General features: G+C 33.2%; 1 protein-coding gene across 1 annotated transcript; it reads right to left on the bottom strand.

The window, feature by feature from the left end:
* Window positions 1-1,507: 1,507 nt before the first annotated feature.
* Window positions 1,508-11,037, bottom strand: LOC138330689 (HAUS augmin-like complex subunit 1). The gene is made up of 9 exons (XM_069278230.1): window positions 11,005-11,037; window positions 8,597-8,771; window positions 7,153-7,285; window positions 6,211-6,345; window positions 5,724-5,847; window positions 4,916-4,981; window positions 4,644-4,716; window positions 3,884-3,930; window positions 1,508-3,046 (listed from the first exon to the last, which is right to left on the bottom strand). Exons 1-9 carry the CDS (start codon window positions 11,035-11,037, stop codon window positions 2,996-2,998), a joined length of 837 nt encoding a protein of 278 aa, XP_069134331.1. The 3' UTR covers window positions 1,508-2,995.
* Window positions 11,038-19,745: the final 8,708 nt, after the last annotated feature.

Genomic DNA, 19,745 nt, shown 5'->3' with positions numbered 1-19,745 from the left:
AAAATAGGTAAAAATACACGTATTAATTTACTGAAATGCCACAAAACATGTTTTCAGTCATACAAATCATTTTCAGTCATGAAAAACATTTATCAACCTTTTATATAATGTTAACATTGTTTAGTGACCATAGGTCTTGAGTTGTGTTTTAATGTAAAAAGTATAAAAAGTGTCATTTTGAATGAAAATGCCATGCATCATCTAAGTGATTCATATCCCAGATGGAGAAGACAATTAACGCATTACTTGTGCCAACACCATAAGTACATCAGCTCGTACATTTTCATGTTGTATGTCTATCACAGAAGTATTGTCCTCGTTTGTTTGTATCAAGGAGAAAAAACTTTCACCTATTAATAATTTGTGTTCATATTAAACTGTATTCAAAACAAACTATATGTTTTTTGTCTATCATTACTATCATTACTATTTTGAAGGAAGAGATGGATAGAGTCAACGCCGTTTTTTTTCTAGGTTACTCGTAGGGATCTTCACTCATCAACTGCATACCTGATCGAGAGTATGTAGGGCAATTGGAAAATGGTGAAAATCGAAAGGTGGCAACTATCTCAACAGCTTCAGAGGACTATACACAGACGGAACCGGCAGACAGTTGTAATCAAACCCAATCTAATTGAAATTATATCTTTAATGTTGCTCTGAATAAGTAATTACTATATATATATATTTTATGTAAATTTCAATATATTTTCATTTTCGTTGGTTTACAGTATAGGGCCAAATCATAGAAATTCTGACCTGCAAAAAGAACCGTCCATACAGTACTTATCTATTTGTAGGTTTATACAGGTCAGTAGAAGACATAAAATGTACTTGGCACATGTATATCGCTTTTAATTTGCTGAACAGTTTTATAAATTAATTTCTCCACACTAGTCAATAATCAAGTCTGGTGTAAGATGATGATATAAAAGCTACCACAAAGAAAGAAATAGCCCAACTTTACTTAACGGGAAACATAGTAATTCCACATGCCATTAGGCATGCTTATGCTACCTAAAAAGGCTCAAAATTTTACTTGTACTCAAAGTGCCAGCCAGGAATTTAAACTTGTGAAAAATTTACACGAACTTTGTTACAAAATATTAAAGAGATTTGCCTTCCATACCAACACTATTATATGGAAGAAACTAACACACTACAGATCTAGAATAAAGATTACTAAATGAGACCAAAAAAAAAACATGTCTGTTTAGGGCGACATAGGCGGAAAAAAAATAGGGCCAGTAGGTCGGAAGGATTTTTTTTTAGTGACTTTTACTCTAAAATAATGGCGAAACCGAAGTCTGAGAATGAAATCCCAACTTTTAATTCTTTTTCATTGAAAAATTGAAATAAAATAGGGTCAGGGTAAAAATTAGGGGTAACCCTTAACAGAATTTTTTTTTTGGCCTGATAATTATAACCTTATCCTGTACACATAATCAACACATATAATAAGAATACTAAATAATAACATCATCATGTACATAAAATCAACACAAAGTATAATTTTTTTCATTTTAATCTCTCATAAAAATATATGTACCAATAAATATGTGATGAATTAAATTACATGTATCATATACCCATAGCACTATGATAGTGAAAATACAGTTTTCAGTCAAGATAAAACGAGCAGAATATATTTTTGTTCAATCTGTACAAAGTGTATATGTACCCATTCATTAGAAATTTTTTTAACAATACATCAAGTTATACATGTAAGACCATGTTTTTCATGGTTTGTACACCCTCAGGATATAGAACATTTCCAAAAATACTTTCAGAATTTGCTTTGAAGAATACCACTTTTTTATTAATACACCAAGTTTTGGGGTGTTACTATGTGACCAAAGTGTCAATACTTAATTAACATTGTGTATACAATATACAATACATGCATCATTGCTACGCCATCTGAGGTGTAGCATTTAGATTCATAAGCAAATCACGCCATCTTGCAATTTTGTGCAGGATAGTCACGTAGCAAGAACGCTTGAATAATATCTTTGATCATTCTTGCACAATTACATTCAAAGATATCTCAATTCAATTTTTAATCCGCTAAAACTTAATCTCTATGAAAATGTTTTGAACCTGAAATTAAGAAATTTAGTAACTGTGAAATAAATTTGGTTAACAGTAACCTGTAAATATTAAAGGGACAATTCACTCAGGCTAATTCTTTTACATAACCAAGAAGTGAAATATGGCATAAATGTATTGTTCTATATTTCTTATGAAACAAATAACGTTAAATATTGACAAATTCCACGTCATTGTTAAGTATTTTAATTAATATCGTTGAAATATCAAATCATTGATCAATACAATTAAGCAGGTACAATATGGGCGCTGTACCTATACCCGAGCCAAAGTCACGCACGTTAAACAAATGAACTACATAACCACTGCGGAGGTGATAAAATGATTTTGAGGCAAGATAATTCACATAATAAGGTTAACACACTATTGTCAGAGCGATTTGAGCAGTTATAAACAAACGTTTCATTACTCTACGAGCAAGGGACAGGGTTCGGCATACAAGAAGTTCGACCACAAGTTTGAAAATTTCACACACATGTCACCACCATGGGCTTTTCAGGCACATCACAGTAAAACCGACTGATCTAAATTCCATTAGAACTGGTTTTTTTCCGATATATGTACAAATTTTAATGTTCTCTTAGAATGAATTGTCCCTTTAACTTTTTATGTGAATTGCTTTACATTTAGTCTATTTTGAAGCTTCAAAAACGTCTGCCTATCATCTTTATCCGATCTGTGCTTGTGAAAACTCAAATCCTGGTTTTGTAAGGTTTGTTGGCTTAAAACAATAAACAAAAGCCAGAAACCTTACAATTATCAGAAGAACACTGCCGGAGATCAGGCCGATAGATCTGTCTGATAATTAGACTTTCTGTGATGAGCAGGAGCCTCTTCTTTTTGAGTGACAGTTGTAAAGGGTGGGCCATCAATATGTTTTCGGCTTTCATATATGCATCAAGTCAATATTTTTGCATACTTCTGATTCCAGCAGATCCTGTAAAATCAATTGAATTCAATAATAATAAATCAAAACAATAGATCTATGGTTCTTAACGGTCACCTTATTTCTCAAATATTAAAAACAAAGTGTTTAAACTTTTTTGCCTAATCTATTAATCTCTTACAATCAACAATATGTACAGTGCCATGCCAAAAGTATCAGTCACAATGAAGGCGTGTTTATGTCGCGTCAATAATTTTGATGAAAATGGCCTAGGCATTCTTTTTAAGCTTCACTGATGATGATGTGCGATGTTTTTAGGTTTGCGTATGACGTGATGTTACGTCACACAATATTGTTTTGTCGTCTGCTTTCTGGTTTTTCCCGTGGATGTGTATTGGCATGATGTGCCGAAAAGGGACAGAACTGTTGGTGGGCGTTAAAAATATTATCATAGGGATGTTATGGAGTGGATATTCACGAAGAAAGATAGGTAAAAAATACAGTCTACAGTTATAGACTTTGTTAACAAATTTTGTACATGTGGTTCAGTGGAGAACAGGCCAAAAGTATATGACCAAAGTTAATAAATTTGCGAGATTATTGTTCTTTGGAGAGGACTGTTAAAAACAATAGGAGGGAATCCCTTAATAATATTATTGTTAAATACAATGAGCGAAGGAATGTTCAGACTTCTTAAAAAACCCTTCAGTGCCATCTAAGCCAACATGAGATGGACAATAAATAATTGGAAGCGAGTGATTTTCTCAGATAAAAGCAATATAGTTATTGGACAAGACTACAGGGTTTTTATATGTAATCTAATGATCATGCTTCAATAATACTCTATAATTAATATTAAAGATTTTTTAAGAATATATCAACACCTACCACTTCTCTCTTCAGTTCTTCCAGCTTTACTTTTGTCAATGAGATGTGTCCTGTAAGAAAGATCAGTAAAGCTAAAGTCTATTGTTAATGCCTCGATCCAGACAATTTATTCTCTAAGTAGACCACACCATTATTAGAATAGTTGAACTAGCTTCAAACTTATCAACTCATGGAAAACAAGATAAGTAAAACTAAATTAAGGGAGAAGACCTATGTAGGTAATGCTCGTTATCTGATCCCATTGTCTTTTGTGAACAAAGTATGTTTGAAATTGTAAAACTAAATTTGTTTGTTAATGCCTCCAGACAAGCTTCAAACTAAATGGAAAACAAGATTTGTGAAACAATTATAAGCTGAAGTTTTGTCTTTGAGAACACTGAACAAAAATTTGTCACTTGTAATATATTATTAATAACTTGTAATTAGTTCCTCTTAGCAATATCAAAGTGAATAGTCAGGCAAAGGAAGGCTAAAGTTGGTAAAAATGCTGTGAAGGTATCCAGTATAATTTCTTATAAAATAGAAAATTAAATCTCCCTTTAAAATCACTCTGCATGCGAAGAAATCAATTAAAATTATAGAAATCCTAAAACAAAACATTCCAGCTAGCTATGTCCGTGTTTACATTTTCACGCAGCCTCACTTTCAAAGAGTTAGGCAAATTTCGTCGTTTTGATTTGTAAGGACTTTTGGAAGGCTAATGAACGCATTTTGACTGGTTTTCTTTGCTCAACTATTCACTTCAATGATACTTTACATACTGGGGGTAGGCTATGGTAAGTCTGTAACTTTCCCTTGAGTGGGGCCATCTGCTCCTTCAGCTTCTGTAGTTCCTAGAAATCACAAGGTAGAAATCTGTAATATATACTGCAGTTTGAAAATACAAAATATACATATCCGGTACTGTATATCAAATTGATATATTTTTTTTATCAGCAAAGTTTGAAAGAAAGAAATATTAGTTTGCCATGAAATTTAATGTTTAGGAATATTTTTGTTAGAAAGGGAACTGAGATTTGTGGAGATATTTACCTCTGACTTTTGAACAAGTTCTCTATGATATATGGACGAATCAACTCCAGTACTGGATAAAACTTTCTGTACAAAAAAGAAATTTATATGTTCAAAACACAAATCACTTTTATTTCAAACAATTAAAAGTAAACACAGAAATGAGATAAAAAAAAAAAAGAATGATAATTCTCCTCAAAATGTAATTTGCTAGATCTAAACAATAGATTTTAACTCCTGAAGTATTCAAGATGTCATAACTAATAGACATACTCAAACAAGAATTACGCGTAATTATAAGTATCAACCGTACCGCATTGTTGATTTATAAATGGAATATTTAAAAACACCTGAAAGTAAAACAAAATCAAGGAAAAGAGAAATGCAGCATAAATGTGTCATACAACAGCATCTGAATCCCACACCCTGAAATGAATCCTGCAACAATAAGATATGTTGAGTAGATAATGATGGCCTTCAGCTATATTCAAAGATTTGTTAGGATAAGACTTACGCTTTTTGAGAAAAAAAGTTTGGTTAGGATTCAACTTTTTGAGAAACAAAGCTAAAACACAAAACTGTAAAGTGAAATGTTGACGACAACGCCGCCGCTGGAAAAGTATCACCATAGTATCTCCTTCGCGATCTATCATCACAGGCGATACAAAAACATCTTTAAAAAGGTGCATTCATTCATGCAAAAAGAGATTTCTAAAATTCAGATTTTTTCTTATAGAGGCCCAAGTTCCATCAGACCAAGCATGGGTTTGCTATACAATTTTGCCGTGCACACTACTGAGAAAGCTAAAATATAGTTCACAGAAATTACCTGAAGTTGAGCAATTTTTTCTTTGTATTCCTTGGCTTTTTCTCGTGTGAACTTTGTTTCTTTGGCCTTGCCTTCCATCTCTGGATGCTGAGTCTTGGCTTGTTGTTGTAGCATGGTTAGACTTCTGCTCAGAGAAAGAAAAAGAGTCATCTAGAAGCTTAAGTTTCATACCAAATCAAGGTGGCATTCATCTCAATGAAATTAAAACAGAATATAGCCAAGTTGCCTTTTTACCAGACCCTTTTGCTCTCAGTGCACTATATGTGGTCAGTTTCATTCTAATGAGCACTTTCTTTCCCCATCAAATTGACCTTTTTTCTGTGCACCAAGATCCCTAGGGGTACTTAGGATTGCCTTCCTGTTTCGTTCTTAACAGTACCCAACCTTAGTAGTTCGTGGCATGGAATTCTACAGGATTATCTTATTCAATTATCAAAATCCAATCAAATAGTTCAATTAAAATTAAGATCATATTAAAGAAATGTACCTTTTAATGGTGTTATATTTCAACAGAGCATTTTTAGATTTATCCCTGAGATTCTGCAGAGTTGTCTGTTCTTGGTGATAACTCTCCTCTGCTTGGTACAGTTCGTCCTGCAGGGCTTGTAATGCTAACATGTAACTGAAATAATACATTACACATCCATTTCAGATGTCAGAGCATGTTTAAAAAATCTGTTTTTCATATATGTCCCAGATACTTTAAAAGATACCACCTCATATAACATTTACAAAATTTGAAACTAAATCTTTTACCTCATGTATCAACAAAACCTATAACAAATTTTAAATGCCCACATTCCTACAAACAGAACATAAAATATTTCAATTGTAATTACTTAATCATAAAATTCATATTCAACAAAAAAGAGATAAGTTAGTTAAACAAGCAGATGGCAGATGGTAATTTCCAATATCTAAAATTCAATATTATGCTCTAATTTTTTCTATCTTTTTTCTGTATTTTTATAATAGGATTTAATTGGGAAAAAGTTGCACTTACAGGAATTGGGCCTATATTCAGCCTAAAAAGACCACAAATATAAAGAAGAAAAGAAGAAATCAGTCACATATCCATGTACACTGCGAACTACTGGGTATGCGCCATACATTAACCAGATGTGCACTAATGGGACTAATTTATGTACCATGTGATACCCGAAAACGTTTGTGTGGGACTAGAATCTCAAGTGGTGATTGAGCGCATGTATTTGTAATCTTCCTTTTGAAACAGTGTATATCATCTTTTGATGTCATTCCATCACCAATAGAAACAATAATCCCGCAAAAATCTTACCGGTATCACATGGTACGTAATTAATCCCATTGGTCTACCTGGTCATGATCATCAGCAATCAACCTGATCCAGACCCAGTACAGAATACCTCAGTATTTCATGCTTTTATTCCCTTATTGACCATCCTCTTACTTGGTATCTGATACATCCTTGATCTGTAGTAGTAAGGCGACGTTAGCCAGACTTCTCAGACTCATTACACCCGACTGTGATAACACTGACGATGTCAGGCCGACTCCTCTCAGCACCTGCTCTAACCTTCCAGCTGGAAACAGAAACAACCAAACCTCTATCATGTATTACTATTAATGTACTATTCAAATCTGAAATGCTTTAAAATTTTAATAATCCAGTATTTAATAGTATAGAAAATTCAAAATTGAATAAGTTATAAGTAGTGTAATTAGCTACATATGTAACTGAACACAACTTCCCCAAGTACAGGAATATATTTTACTTCTGGATTAAATATCTCATTATGGACAGTGGTATGTCATGCCTGAATAATTTCAACTCAAGCAAGAACTTTCTGACATATATGTTTTATCATCTAAGAGTATTAGAGAATTCAGATTCAATGGTTTAGCCGTTTCCACCAGAGCTCAACACGATTTGCGCTCTACTAATAACAGAAGTCTTCTCAGAAGATCGTCAACCACATAGATAGAAGAGCTTCCAGAAGCAGAAGAGCTACAAATCAAGTGAACAGAAGTAGAAGAGGTTAATCGAGTTATAATTAGGATAAGTACTGACAGAGAGAAACAAAGGGAAGTAACTCTGATAGATCAGAATGGCCTACTGTTTTTTTCAAAATTGCCAATCTGGTGTCAAGATCGTATATTTGTGACTTGTGCTTTTATTGAATATTATCCACTGGTAATAATTTCTAGATACAAAAAAAAATGTAGTGGTGGTGTTTGATTTTTCTTCAACAGGGCTAACTTTATTAATTCCTGTACATATTATTATTTAGACATAACTTTTGTGATATCCAGTGATTCAGATTAGGACTAAATTTAGGCCATTTTGCCAGTACTCTTCCAAAATGTCCTTAAGTTTTTGAAGTCAGTCTGAAACACTGAATGCCACATGTACAATCACCGGCAGGTAGCAGACTAGCACATAGTAAATCATACTTAAAGATGCTCCACCGCTGACAAATAGTATTATTTTACTATCAAAAACAGGGGCAGATGATTTAGTATTTTTCTTCAGTTACAAAAGTTACTTACTTTACACCATTACATTGAGAAGTTTCAGCTTACAATTTTACTTTAAGTTAAAGATATGAAAAATAACTAATTGCATCCCGAAAAAATTCCATGGCACTATATCTTATACGGAATGAAGTACAGATTGCGCCTGCACCAAAGGCAAAATAATCTTTTTTAATTTTGTTTTTGTTTTTTTGTGTTAATTAGACATATATATACACACGAATAAACACCAATTATTGTTCAAATGATGAATATCTGTCGGCGGTGGAGCACCTTTAAGTTCACGGATATTGTTTTGGTATCTTGAAACCCACATATAGGAAATTAAACCCTATTTTTTAAGAAATTATCAAGGTAACCTTCAGCATTGTACTCTTGTGTTTTCTGACGTAAGTCTGCTATAATAAGTTGTTTATCCTCATCAATAGACCGATTCTTCCTCATCAAGTCATACAGCACACTAATTGTTGTTTTGTTCAGTTCGTATGACGGTACTGGTTCTCCTCCGAAAACATTCTCCAGCCAAACTTGAATCTATAAAAAAAAGTGTAAAAACAGACCAATGATTTATATGCTATTGTCAATAACATATCAATAAAACTAGTATTTAAAACTAGAAAACATTCCTGTCCAATCAAAGACATTCAAACCATCTTCCGAGGATTAATTATATTAGTATTATTTGTCACGAGTCAAAATTTTCACAATTTTAACTAAAGACATGAAAATTTCAGCTGGTTTAAATTTTCTATATTTCCATATACAGATACGTTTCAACCATGTATATTTAGGGATCAGAATTTTGCAATCATAGCAATGTCCTGCGAAAATACCATTATGCAAAAAAACCTAGCTAATGGTAATCTGGAACCAGAAACATATATACATAGAGATTGGCAACTCCGCCATTTTTACGATCGGCAGATGTACCTCTGTAATTCCCTAGGGGTTTTTATATAAACTCTTAAATAGTTAAAACAGCAGAATAACTTTGATTTGTTATAAAAGTTCAGTAATTTTCAGATGGTTTGAGTACGATTTTGGAAAGAAAAAATGATATTTTAACTTCTATCTTAACAAAACAAAATGCACTTCCGGTTTTGAATGTCTGATTTTCAAAAAACCAGGTAAAATTGCTTATTTTCATGCTTTCAAAAATCATATTAAATAACATCAATTTATAAAACTGATCTCATTAAACCTTAATATAATGTTTAAACTTTGTATTGATACACAAATATCATGTTTAAAAGAATCAATACACTTAACAGTAGTTAGTCAAGGGAACATGCCTATAAACCGGAGGTCCCTCTGCCTGTCAACAAAGACAAAGAAGGAGTTTCCAATCTCTACGTATATATGTTTCTGCTAGAACCATGCAATTCCAATTACTGTTTTAAATGTTGAGAACAGAGAAAATACTTTCTAGTCGACTGCACCCACAAGTAATCGAATGTGGGTGCTGATCATGACACCATGTTTATCATAAACCCTAGATTCTGTGGAGAAGCCAAGGCTCCATCCATCAGGAGTTATGTACATATACAGTGGCTGTGCCTATATATATACTTAACACTATATAACAAAAATATTAATATATGTACAAGCCAGAGAAGCTACATGTTCTTTAGGGCGAATTTGTTTCTCTAAATTATCCATCAATTAAAACTACATGTGGGCCTAAACATTTTCTCTAAATTATCCATTAATTAAAACTACATGTAAACATGTACAGTTTATAGTTTCAAACCCATTTTGAAAACTTTCGATTTGTTACACAAATCAGTTTTAAACTAAAACTCATTAACTGGTTTAATTTGCTGAACTCATTCAGCCCTGAAGACTTATTTAAGGTTCTTTGAAATCAAAGAATCATAAAGGCATGCAGCCTAAAGTATGCAGGACGGCCATATCAGTTGAACCTATCCTGAGCTCAACTTGAAAATTTCTACACAAAAGGTTGCTCGACACCAAAGGCTCCTAAAGGACAACACTGAAGTGAAATACAGACAACTTTCTGATTTGTCACCAACTATGCCAAAGTTGAAGAAATTTCCCAAGACATTGGCAAATGAAATAGAAATCCATCAAAGATAGAGAAAATCTTGCATAGCAGCTGATTGCCAAGCGAAGGGGCAAAATTGGAAAGTTAAAGACAGCTGAGACACCTGTAAGTGATCACTAGACACTAAAATTTATTATTACTTATTACCACAAATTACCACAAATCACCAATATATTACATTATTATGTATGGTTTTCTGTAAACGTAGAGAAACAAACTGCCCCATTTTCATTCAAATATCCTTCACATACATGTGATTTGTGATTTATATGTTTGATATGCTCAACTCACCAGATGTACATTTATAGTGTACTCCCGACAACCTGAAACACTTGCGACCTCAGCCCAAACCATCCAGATTTGCTAAATTTTTGAACTGTCGAATTCTGTTTACTTGGTTAATTATCTAGATCTCTTCTGAGTCTCATGTTCATAAGTCTCTATACTTATGCAATACCGTGTCGTCTGTCAACAATAGACATTCACAAACTGCATTGTAAATTTTTGCTATTTTTCCAATTGTAAAATATTGTTTTTGTGGTAATTACTGAATAAACCACGTCAGTGATACAGGCCCTCTAGACCACTTGTATGTTTAAAGTTTAGAACCTTTATTACTCTGATATTTTCAAATTTTATTTTAATCCTCCTTTGAAAAATGATTTATGAAACTTATGGTAATTACATGTAATTATAACTGACTCTTTTTCTTCCCAGGTGAGGATTCTTCACCATCTTACACATTACACCCAATGGAAAATGGAGTCCCTCAATCCTGGGATTCAGCTGTGTGTACTGCTACTACGCTGCTCCACTTCGACATCAGCTTCATCTGTCACTGTTATGATAAACATACGAATCACCCGGCATGTCTCATGAAATTTACCAAGGATTCTACCCTTATGGACTACCTAGGAGAACCTTCAGGTGTAAATGTGGCGGAGAAAACTGTTAAAATCCGACATATGCAAGAAGGAGACTGTTACAGACAAAGAACGTGTTCAGAGAATAATAAAATGGGAACAATGACCAAGCTTTAGATATCCAAGGACAGGATTTGTGAAAAAGGGAGATAATGGAAGGGGGAGATAATTCACTTGATATTAGAAATCAAAATGTAGAACAGGTCATGGAGTCTTCAAAAGAGAGCAAGATTAACCCAAATTTTGGTGTACTTTCCTTGAAGCCTCACAAACAAATTCTGTCTCATTCATAACAAAGTCTGACAATTCAGACCTGCGTCGACATAAAAATGATTGCCCCTACCAGTAAACAGATTGATAGTCTAGCAAAGGCGGCTTCTAGTAAGCCATTTCTTGAATCCTCTGACCCCTCTTGTGCGCCAGTCTAGGGGCTAGCCAGGTCAAGCTCACGACACATTCCACTCGAGTCTGGAGGAACTTGACAAACTGTCTATCAAACTTTGGTGTGTCCGAACCTTGAACATGGACATGCTAACCAGTGAAAACAGTTCACCACCGGATTTCATCCACAGATTTGGCAATAGTCTTCAACAAAATGTGAAGTTTGCTACTGAAATATTTTCATGTGTTGCCTCAGGATTATCCTTTGAATATTATGACATGTCATGTTTGTAAAGAAATACGTCATGATCATGAACAAGGTACTGTAAACCTACTTATTTTTTGTGGCGACGGTATTTCGCGATTTTCGTACCTAACGGGACATTTTCCAGACCAATTGTGATTTCACAATATTAGAGTTAATTCGTATCATACTAAACCAGTGCTCAGAAACTTTATTAGTGCGTTGGCAATTTTTTCGGTTATTTTCTTAATGACTACTGGAATGACGGGAAACTTAGTAATTTAACTTGCAGCACATAAAAGATTGGTTTTACAGTATTGTAAATAGATTATTGGTTGGTTGACGTTGCTGTCATACATCTTCAAGACTAAAGGCGTTACTATCAACTTGACGTTATATCCACGTCATTGATAGAACCCCTGAAGTATCGAGGATGACTGTCCCCTAGGTGGCTTGATGCAAACTCGAAATGAGTAAGGAATCTCCTCCTCACAAAAGTTATTGTTTCAAATGTGTATATACAGTGAACATTTGGTTGTAGAACAAGGTTTATTGTCATGTCTCACAAGTATTAATTTCATTATTGCTTGATCAAAACCAAGGCTGTAAGATTGATTTTCACAATATTATGTCTGGATGGGATATGATATAGGGACCGGTGTGTAACTATGAGACTTGATGCAAAACATTTGCTGATCAGGCCAATTTCCATGTCAACAATTCTCTTTTCGTTTGTGGACCGAAAATTATAGATTAAAGTTAAGATTGTTAATGAATGGGTATGAAAAAGATTCCACAACCTCTACTTTGATATTTTGTATGTCATTTTGGATAATAAATTTTTTATTGAAAACGAAGAAACATACACCATACCTCAGTGCAAGGCTAGAAATTCTGATATTATTAGCAGGTTTCATTGTTCAACAAGCAGGCAAAGCTATGGTACATTAATTCTTTAAAAAGTATTAAATATGTTAATTACATGTACTGTTACCTACATTTAGTGAACAAAATGCGATTTTTTTTTCTGTATTTTTTTTTTTTTTTTTGAAATGTAATGCGAAAATCAAAAAGTTTTGTTATGTTACAGTTTAACAATGTTTTTGTGTGTGTTGATGTGTTTTATAAAGGTCTGATCATGGTGATTGTATTTACTTTAATTAGCCACATTGGTATATCAGTATGCTGTCCACTGAAAAAAAAATTCTGATTTTTATAAGGATTTATTCATGGCGACATAGTTACCAATATAGAGACAATGAAATCTTTCCTTTCCATCAGTCCACTCATCCACCACGAACTGCCAACCCTTACATTTCCCTTGCCACCAAAATTACCCAATCAGAGACTGCCATAAATTTATAAATCCTTAATATATTGCCATCTCGATATACTGTTTTAAAAATGTGTGAAATAGTGTCGGCTATACCAGAAGACCGTATCTAGCTACCAAACCTTGTAGTCTTGACCCTTTTTGAACGCCAATATAATGTAATACAACATCAGAAAACAAAAATTGTCCCATATTGAAATTTATACCGTTTGAATACTTTAGTAGAGCAAAAAATAATATGTCTGTTGAGAGTTGCCCGACCGACCTAATTTTAATCATTGACCCAAATCTTTTTCTCTCCACTTTTTCTATCGAAAAAAAAAAGAAAAGTTGGGATTTTGATCTCAGACTCCAGTTCCAGCCATTATTTTAGAGTGAAAGACACTAAAAATAAACTCCCCCCGACCTACCGACCTTATTTCTTTTGCAATGTAACCCTAAACAGGCTTTTTTTTTTTGCCTAATATGGCAACAATATCACATGCACAACAAGATTGATACTTGATACTCTGGTTGTCTCTCTTGAGCGTAGGGGTTTACTGTTTTCTACTGTATGAGTGTTGGGCCACCGCCCCAAGGGAGTGTTATTTATCACAGTCCTCTGTACAATGTATATAGGTTTTTTTGCTGTAGTTCAATTTATTTGAATATTTATTTGCAAGTGTTCTTTTTTCTCTATTTTTTTTTTGGCAAATGTATTTCTACTGTTGGAATTTAAGTGCTTGATTTTTTTTCTTTCATTGAATTTACTTACTATCGTTGAGAAGGGGGGGGGGGGGGGGGAAAGGAGAAAGGGGCAATGTGTTAATAGTTGAGCTGAATTAGTTTAGCATGTGATATGTGATAAAAGATGTCAACTACCATATATATAGCGGATTCGGCAGTATTTTTGAGTCGAATTTTCTTGAATGAGAAGGAACATATTGCCCAGATTTAATAAATTCACCAATGTAAGGGAATTTTATTTCATTAATTTATCCGGATCTGTATTTCCCAGATACATGGATATAATTTCAATCTGATCAAAATCATATCTTGATTTCCATGCCATTCCGGCAAACCTCCTCTCTGTTACATTATTGTACTGGAGCGTGAGGGGTATCGGAGCTTTATTCCAAAATCTGGTTTTTAAACAGATTGATAGAATTTTCATGACATTATCAGCCTTTTTGAAGATGACAAAGGAACAAATAGGAAAAAAATGTTACAAATATTCAACATAGATTTCTATATAAATGTACAAGAAATTTTTTGTGAACATCAAAAACCCACTGTTGATCGCACTGCTATGCACAGCTACACTTATCATGATGAAGGGTAGCGTTACCATGGGGTCTCCTACAATGCAAAAAAATATGATTTAACTAACTATATATTTCTGTTTCTCAACACCAGAAAAATATAATTTGTCTTTAATTACTTATACTGTACCCTGTACTGGATTCATCTTTAGTAGCATTTCCATGTAATACAGTATTGAAATTTGTGTGTGTTTCATTTAAATGTTATTAAAAATATGTAAAAAAAAATAAAAGTCAAAACTTTTAATTAATCTATACTCATGGGAAGACCAATTCTAAATCTTCTTGCTTTAGTAGGATCTTCGATTTCTATTCATCAATTTTGTTTAAGATTTTTTTGTCATTCAATCCAAGGATTTATAAGTGAGAAGGATTCGTGTCTGTCTCTTTACATTACTAAACACCACGCGAGACGCTTATGAACCGGTAAATAAAAACCGTTTTTCTCAACAAATACTTTGTCTTATCGAGCTCAAACGAAACACCAATGTAAAGTAAATTAAATTTCACAACGTTTATAACTTGCTTTAAAGACGGAAGATTTAGAAAAAATGTCTTAAACTATCGTTAAAAAAATACGACCGCTTACGAAATGGCAGCACGCTTCAGAAAGTAAGACGGTAACCCTCGCACCCCCATGCTACATCAAAGACTGCGGCGGCGGATATCAAAGGAAATCAGTCGTCGCCCAACGTCATGGTCAGTGCACAAACACAAAAGCGCCTGCGCTGTCTTTGCCTAAAACTCAGTGTGACTTATCCTTCTCATATACGTCCTTGTTCAATCTCACATTTTTTTCCGTCCTAAAAATTTTTACCTTGAAAGGGAGATTACTCTTTCAAATAAATTGCCTGGGATAAAACAACAAAGCATTCCGGCTTGCACAAAAATATTTTATTTTTCATATTCCTTGGTTTCTTATAAAGACCACTTTCATCGAGGACTTTCCATATTTGTATGTACTCCCCTCTATCTGGTACTTTCATATTTATGCTTGGATACAGTAATATTTCTTAGGTATTAAAAGAGTGGGTTCTCTGAAATTTTAAGTTAATGAAGCTTGCCATTTTTCCTTAATTGTGATACACACTCTTCATCCATTTATTTCATTTTTATTCAATGACTTAAAATTCATCGATAAAAGACTACTAGGTAAAATTTCGCCCCATGACTGCCCTTCTAACATATAAAAATACATTTTTACATTAAAAGCTGTTCCATTCACTTGCCAATTAGGACATGTTCTAGGTGAACTGTCTATTATTTGAAAGCTACGCAACAGTCCATTTCCTTCAATTTCAGCATTGAAATACAAATGTACTTCTATTTTTTTTTTTATTTTTTTTTTTTTTTTTTTGTGAAAACATTTTTTTCAGAATTACTTAATTACTGTAGTTTTAAAATGTAGTTTTTCAAGAAACTATATGAAGGACTTTAAACTTAATGTACATTTTATTTGGTGGAAACAATATTTCCTGATTTCGCTGGACATTGCTACGGTCTCGAAAACATTTGATTCATGTTAATAACAGCTATATTTGATATAAATTACCTTTGTATATTTACTTGATCTGTTTTAGTTTTACTGTGACCATATTTTGTCCATTTATGCTGTTGACGTTTTTGATTTTTTCTTTCTTCATTATTTGTTTTGGTTTTTTTGGCTTCATAGAAGTACGTGCATAGTAGCTACTACTAAAGTGTTGTTTTTATGAAACAGTATTTACATGTAATTATACATGCAATCTGTATATATTCATCCCATTATTATATATATATATATATATATTCATTGTTTGTGTTATCTTGTCAAGTGCACATAAAACCATTGTTGCCATATATTTATACCGTACAGTATGTTTTTTGTATTGTGCCCCATACCATATAGGTATTTAGCAAGCCGGTAAATCAAAGACCTACTATCCATTAGTATTAGTCTGTATAATGGGTCTTTTTGACTTGCCGGTGTGCTAAATACGTATGCCACATACTAAGCATTCTTGATGTATGACATAATAATTTTAAATATTATGTTTTCTTATTTTTCATCTGGAAAAAACACATGTCTTCTACTATTGTCACAGGGATTTGGTACAAATACCAAATATCTACCAGTATATTTACACAGGATTTTGAATCATTGGGTGGAAATACATGCCAAATTCCTGTGAAAAGTACTATGGTATCTGAATTATTTATTGAAAAATACAGCCTTGAAAAATATAGAAAGTTCTCTGGCACAAGTGCTAGAATCAATATACGACCGTAATATAAAATCAATATACGACCGTAATATAAAAGTCCTACACCAGTCTCCACCCCTGTTTACAGGCAATCTGATATAATGCATATCTCTGTTACAAGTAAGAGCCCAAAGAGTTTCATATAGTGGTGAGACTTTCTTTTCTTTGTTCTTTCATCCATCAAAATTCATCTTTTATACGTTTGCCATCATGGTATATAGACATGTACAGATCTCTAGATTTTGACAGTTAATAAAAGCTTCATATACTAATTTTACTAAGAGTTGGTAAGGCTGAACTGCATTTGTTAATTGAAGTCATCTGATTATTGGAGCAGGACCAGATCAGTAGGCAAACCTCGTTGATATATATGCTGGCTAGCTTTTCGTTTATTTCAAGATCATTTTAAAAGGTACTACCATCATACAATGTCACTCTGAAATTTATACCAGATTCTTTTATTAGGCTTGGGATATTTTAATCAAAAGCCTGGAAAGTAGTGTTAATGATGTTTTTAATTACATGTATGTAATACATACCACAAGTTATATCATGCAATTTGGTTTTATAATGACTACGCAAGTACTTGTGCACTTACCATAATGCCGTCATTTAGCGCCCAGGGCACTTAAAAATAGTATCAAATTTACATAATGTGTTTATTATTGTTACGTGTAAAGGTCAGAGGATCATGTTGACTTAACTTTATAGCTTTAATTGATTACACATCTGGCATAACTTAAGTTATCATCAATCATATAAAAAAATTATGCAAAGTTTGTGTTGTTACCAATGGCAAATGTAGATATGACCAAATAGAATATTTTGAGGTCTTTATCATTCAACACCATGTAACTGGGTGTGATTTGCTAGAAAAACCATGTTACTCATATGTAAATTGTCATATTCATCATTTTGGATTTTTTTTTTTTTTTCATTCATATTTCTTTGTTTTTCGTTCAAACCTCACGTTAATTTATTATTTTTTTCCGGTGTAGTATTTAACTGGTTTTCTTTTTTTCTATCCAGCTTCTACATCTGATATTGGAATCTAAAAATCTGTACACTAACGACATAAACAGTTTTGTTGTGAAATTTGACCTATAGGTGTTGGGGTCAGATGAAACTTGGTCTTAGTTTCAAATCAGTTAGGCAGTGGATAGGATAGCCATTCTATTTTAAGGTAATCGACCTACAAATGACCAATACATGATATGGAGACTTGGCTCAGAAAAATAAAGGGGTCGCGGTGGTCGAGTGGTAAAGATATCTTTATACATTTCCACAAGCCCTCCACCTCGAGCTCCCGGCCGTGTGTTTGAATCCTACGTGAAGCAGTTGCCCGATATACTGACCGCTGGTTGATGGTTTTTCTCTGGGTACCACCAACAAACCTGGCACGTCCTTGTCTGACCCTTGCTGTTAATAGGATGTTAAACTAATAAAAAAGCCTTGTTCAGAAAATTTCCACAAAACAACAGTCCAGATATTCCATTATATTTCTGTTCTTTGCAATGGGTTCAAAATAGGTAAAAATACACATATTAATTTACTGAAATGCCACAAAAAATGTTTTCAGTCATACAATATCATTTTCAGTAATGAAAAACATTTATCAACCTTTTATATAATGTTAACATTGTTTAGTGACCATAGGTCTTGAGTTGTGTTTTAATGTAAAAAGTATAAAAAGTGTCATTTTGAATGAAAATGCCATGCATCATCTAAGTGATTCATTATCCCAGATGGAGAAGACAATTAACGCATTACTTGTGCCAACACCATAAGTACATCAGCTCGTACATTTTCATGTTGTATGTCTATCACAGAAGTATTGTCCTCGTTTGTTTGTATCAAGGAGAAAAAACTTTCACCTATTAATAATTTGTGTTCATATTAAACTGTATTCAAAACAAACAAATGTTTTTTGTCTATCATTACTATCATTACTATTTTGAAGGAAGAGATGGATAGAGTCAACGCCGGGTTTTTTTTTCTAGGTTACTCGTAGGGATCTTCACTAATCAACTGCATACCTGATCGAGAGTATGTAGGGCAATTGGAAAATGGTGAAAATCAAAAGGTGGCAACTATCTCAACAGCTTCAGAGGACTATACACAGACGGAACCGGCAGACAGTTGTAATCAAACCCAATCTAATTGAAATTATATCTTTAATGTTGCTCTGAATAAGTAATTACTATATATATATATTTATTTAACGTAAATTTCAATATATTTTCATTTTCGTTGGTTTACAGTATAGGGCCAAATCATAGAAATTCTGACCTGCAAAAAAGAACGTCCATACAGTACTTATCTATTTGTAGGTTTATAATTTGCTGACGACAGTTTTATAAATTAATTTCTCCACACTAGTCAATAATCAAGTCTGGTGTAAGATGATGATATAAAAGCTACCACAAAGAAAGAAATAGCCCAACTTTACTTAACGGGAAACATAGTAATTCGACATGCCATTAGGCATGCTTATGCTACCTAAAAAGCCTCAAAATTTTACTTGTACTCAAAGTGCCAGCCAGAAATTTAAACTTGTGAAAAATTTACACGAACTTTGTTTCAAAATATGTAAGAGATTTGCCTTCCATACCAACACTATTGTATGGAAGAAACTAACACACTGCAGATCTAGAATAAAGATAACTAAAATGAGACCAAAAAAAAAAGATGTCTGTTTAGGGCGACATAGGCAAAAAAAAAATAGGGCCGGTAGGTCGGAAGGATTTTTTTTTTATAGTGACTTTTACTCTAAAATAATGGCGAAACCGAAGTCTGAGAATGAAATCCCAACTTTTAATTCTTTTTCATTGAAAAATTAAAAAAAATAGGGTCAGGGTAAAAAATTAGGGGTAACCCTTAACAGAATTTTTTTTTGGTCTGATAATTATAACCTTATCCTGTACACATAATCAACACATATAATAAGAATACTAAATAATAACCTCATCATGTACATAAAATCAACACAAAGTATAATTTTTTTCATTTTAATCTCTC

The sequence above is a fragment of the Argopecten irradians genome, chromosome 9, assembly GCF_041381155.1.
Source record: "Argopecten irradians isolate NY chromosome 9, Ai_NY, whole genome shotgun sequence".
Taxonomy (NCBI): Eukaryota; Metazoa; Mollusca; class Bivalvia; order Pectinida; family Pectinidae; genus Argopecten; species Argopecten irradians.
The sequence above is the reverse complement of the archived record's forward strand: the minus strand, read 5'-3'. Positions and strand labels throughout refer to the sequence as shown.

Excerpts from the sequence above, each read along its gene's own strand:
- LOC138330689 (XM_069278230.1), bottom strand. The coding sequence starts at position 11,037 with ATGGTGAAGAATCCTCACCTGGGAAGAAAAAGA. Across the intron at positions 8,772-11,004 it reads CTCACCTGGGAAGAAAAAGA|ATTCAAGTTTGGCTGGAGAA; the intron begins GTCAGTTATAAT and ends TTTTTTTTATAG. Across the intron at positions 3,047-3,883 it reads AAGAACTGAAGAGAGAAGTG|GATCTGCTGGAATCAGAAGT; the intron begins GTAGGTGTTGAT and ends TTGATTTTACAG.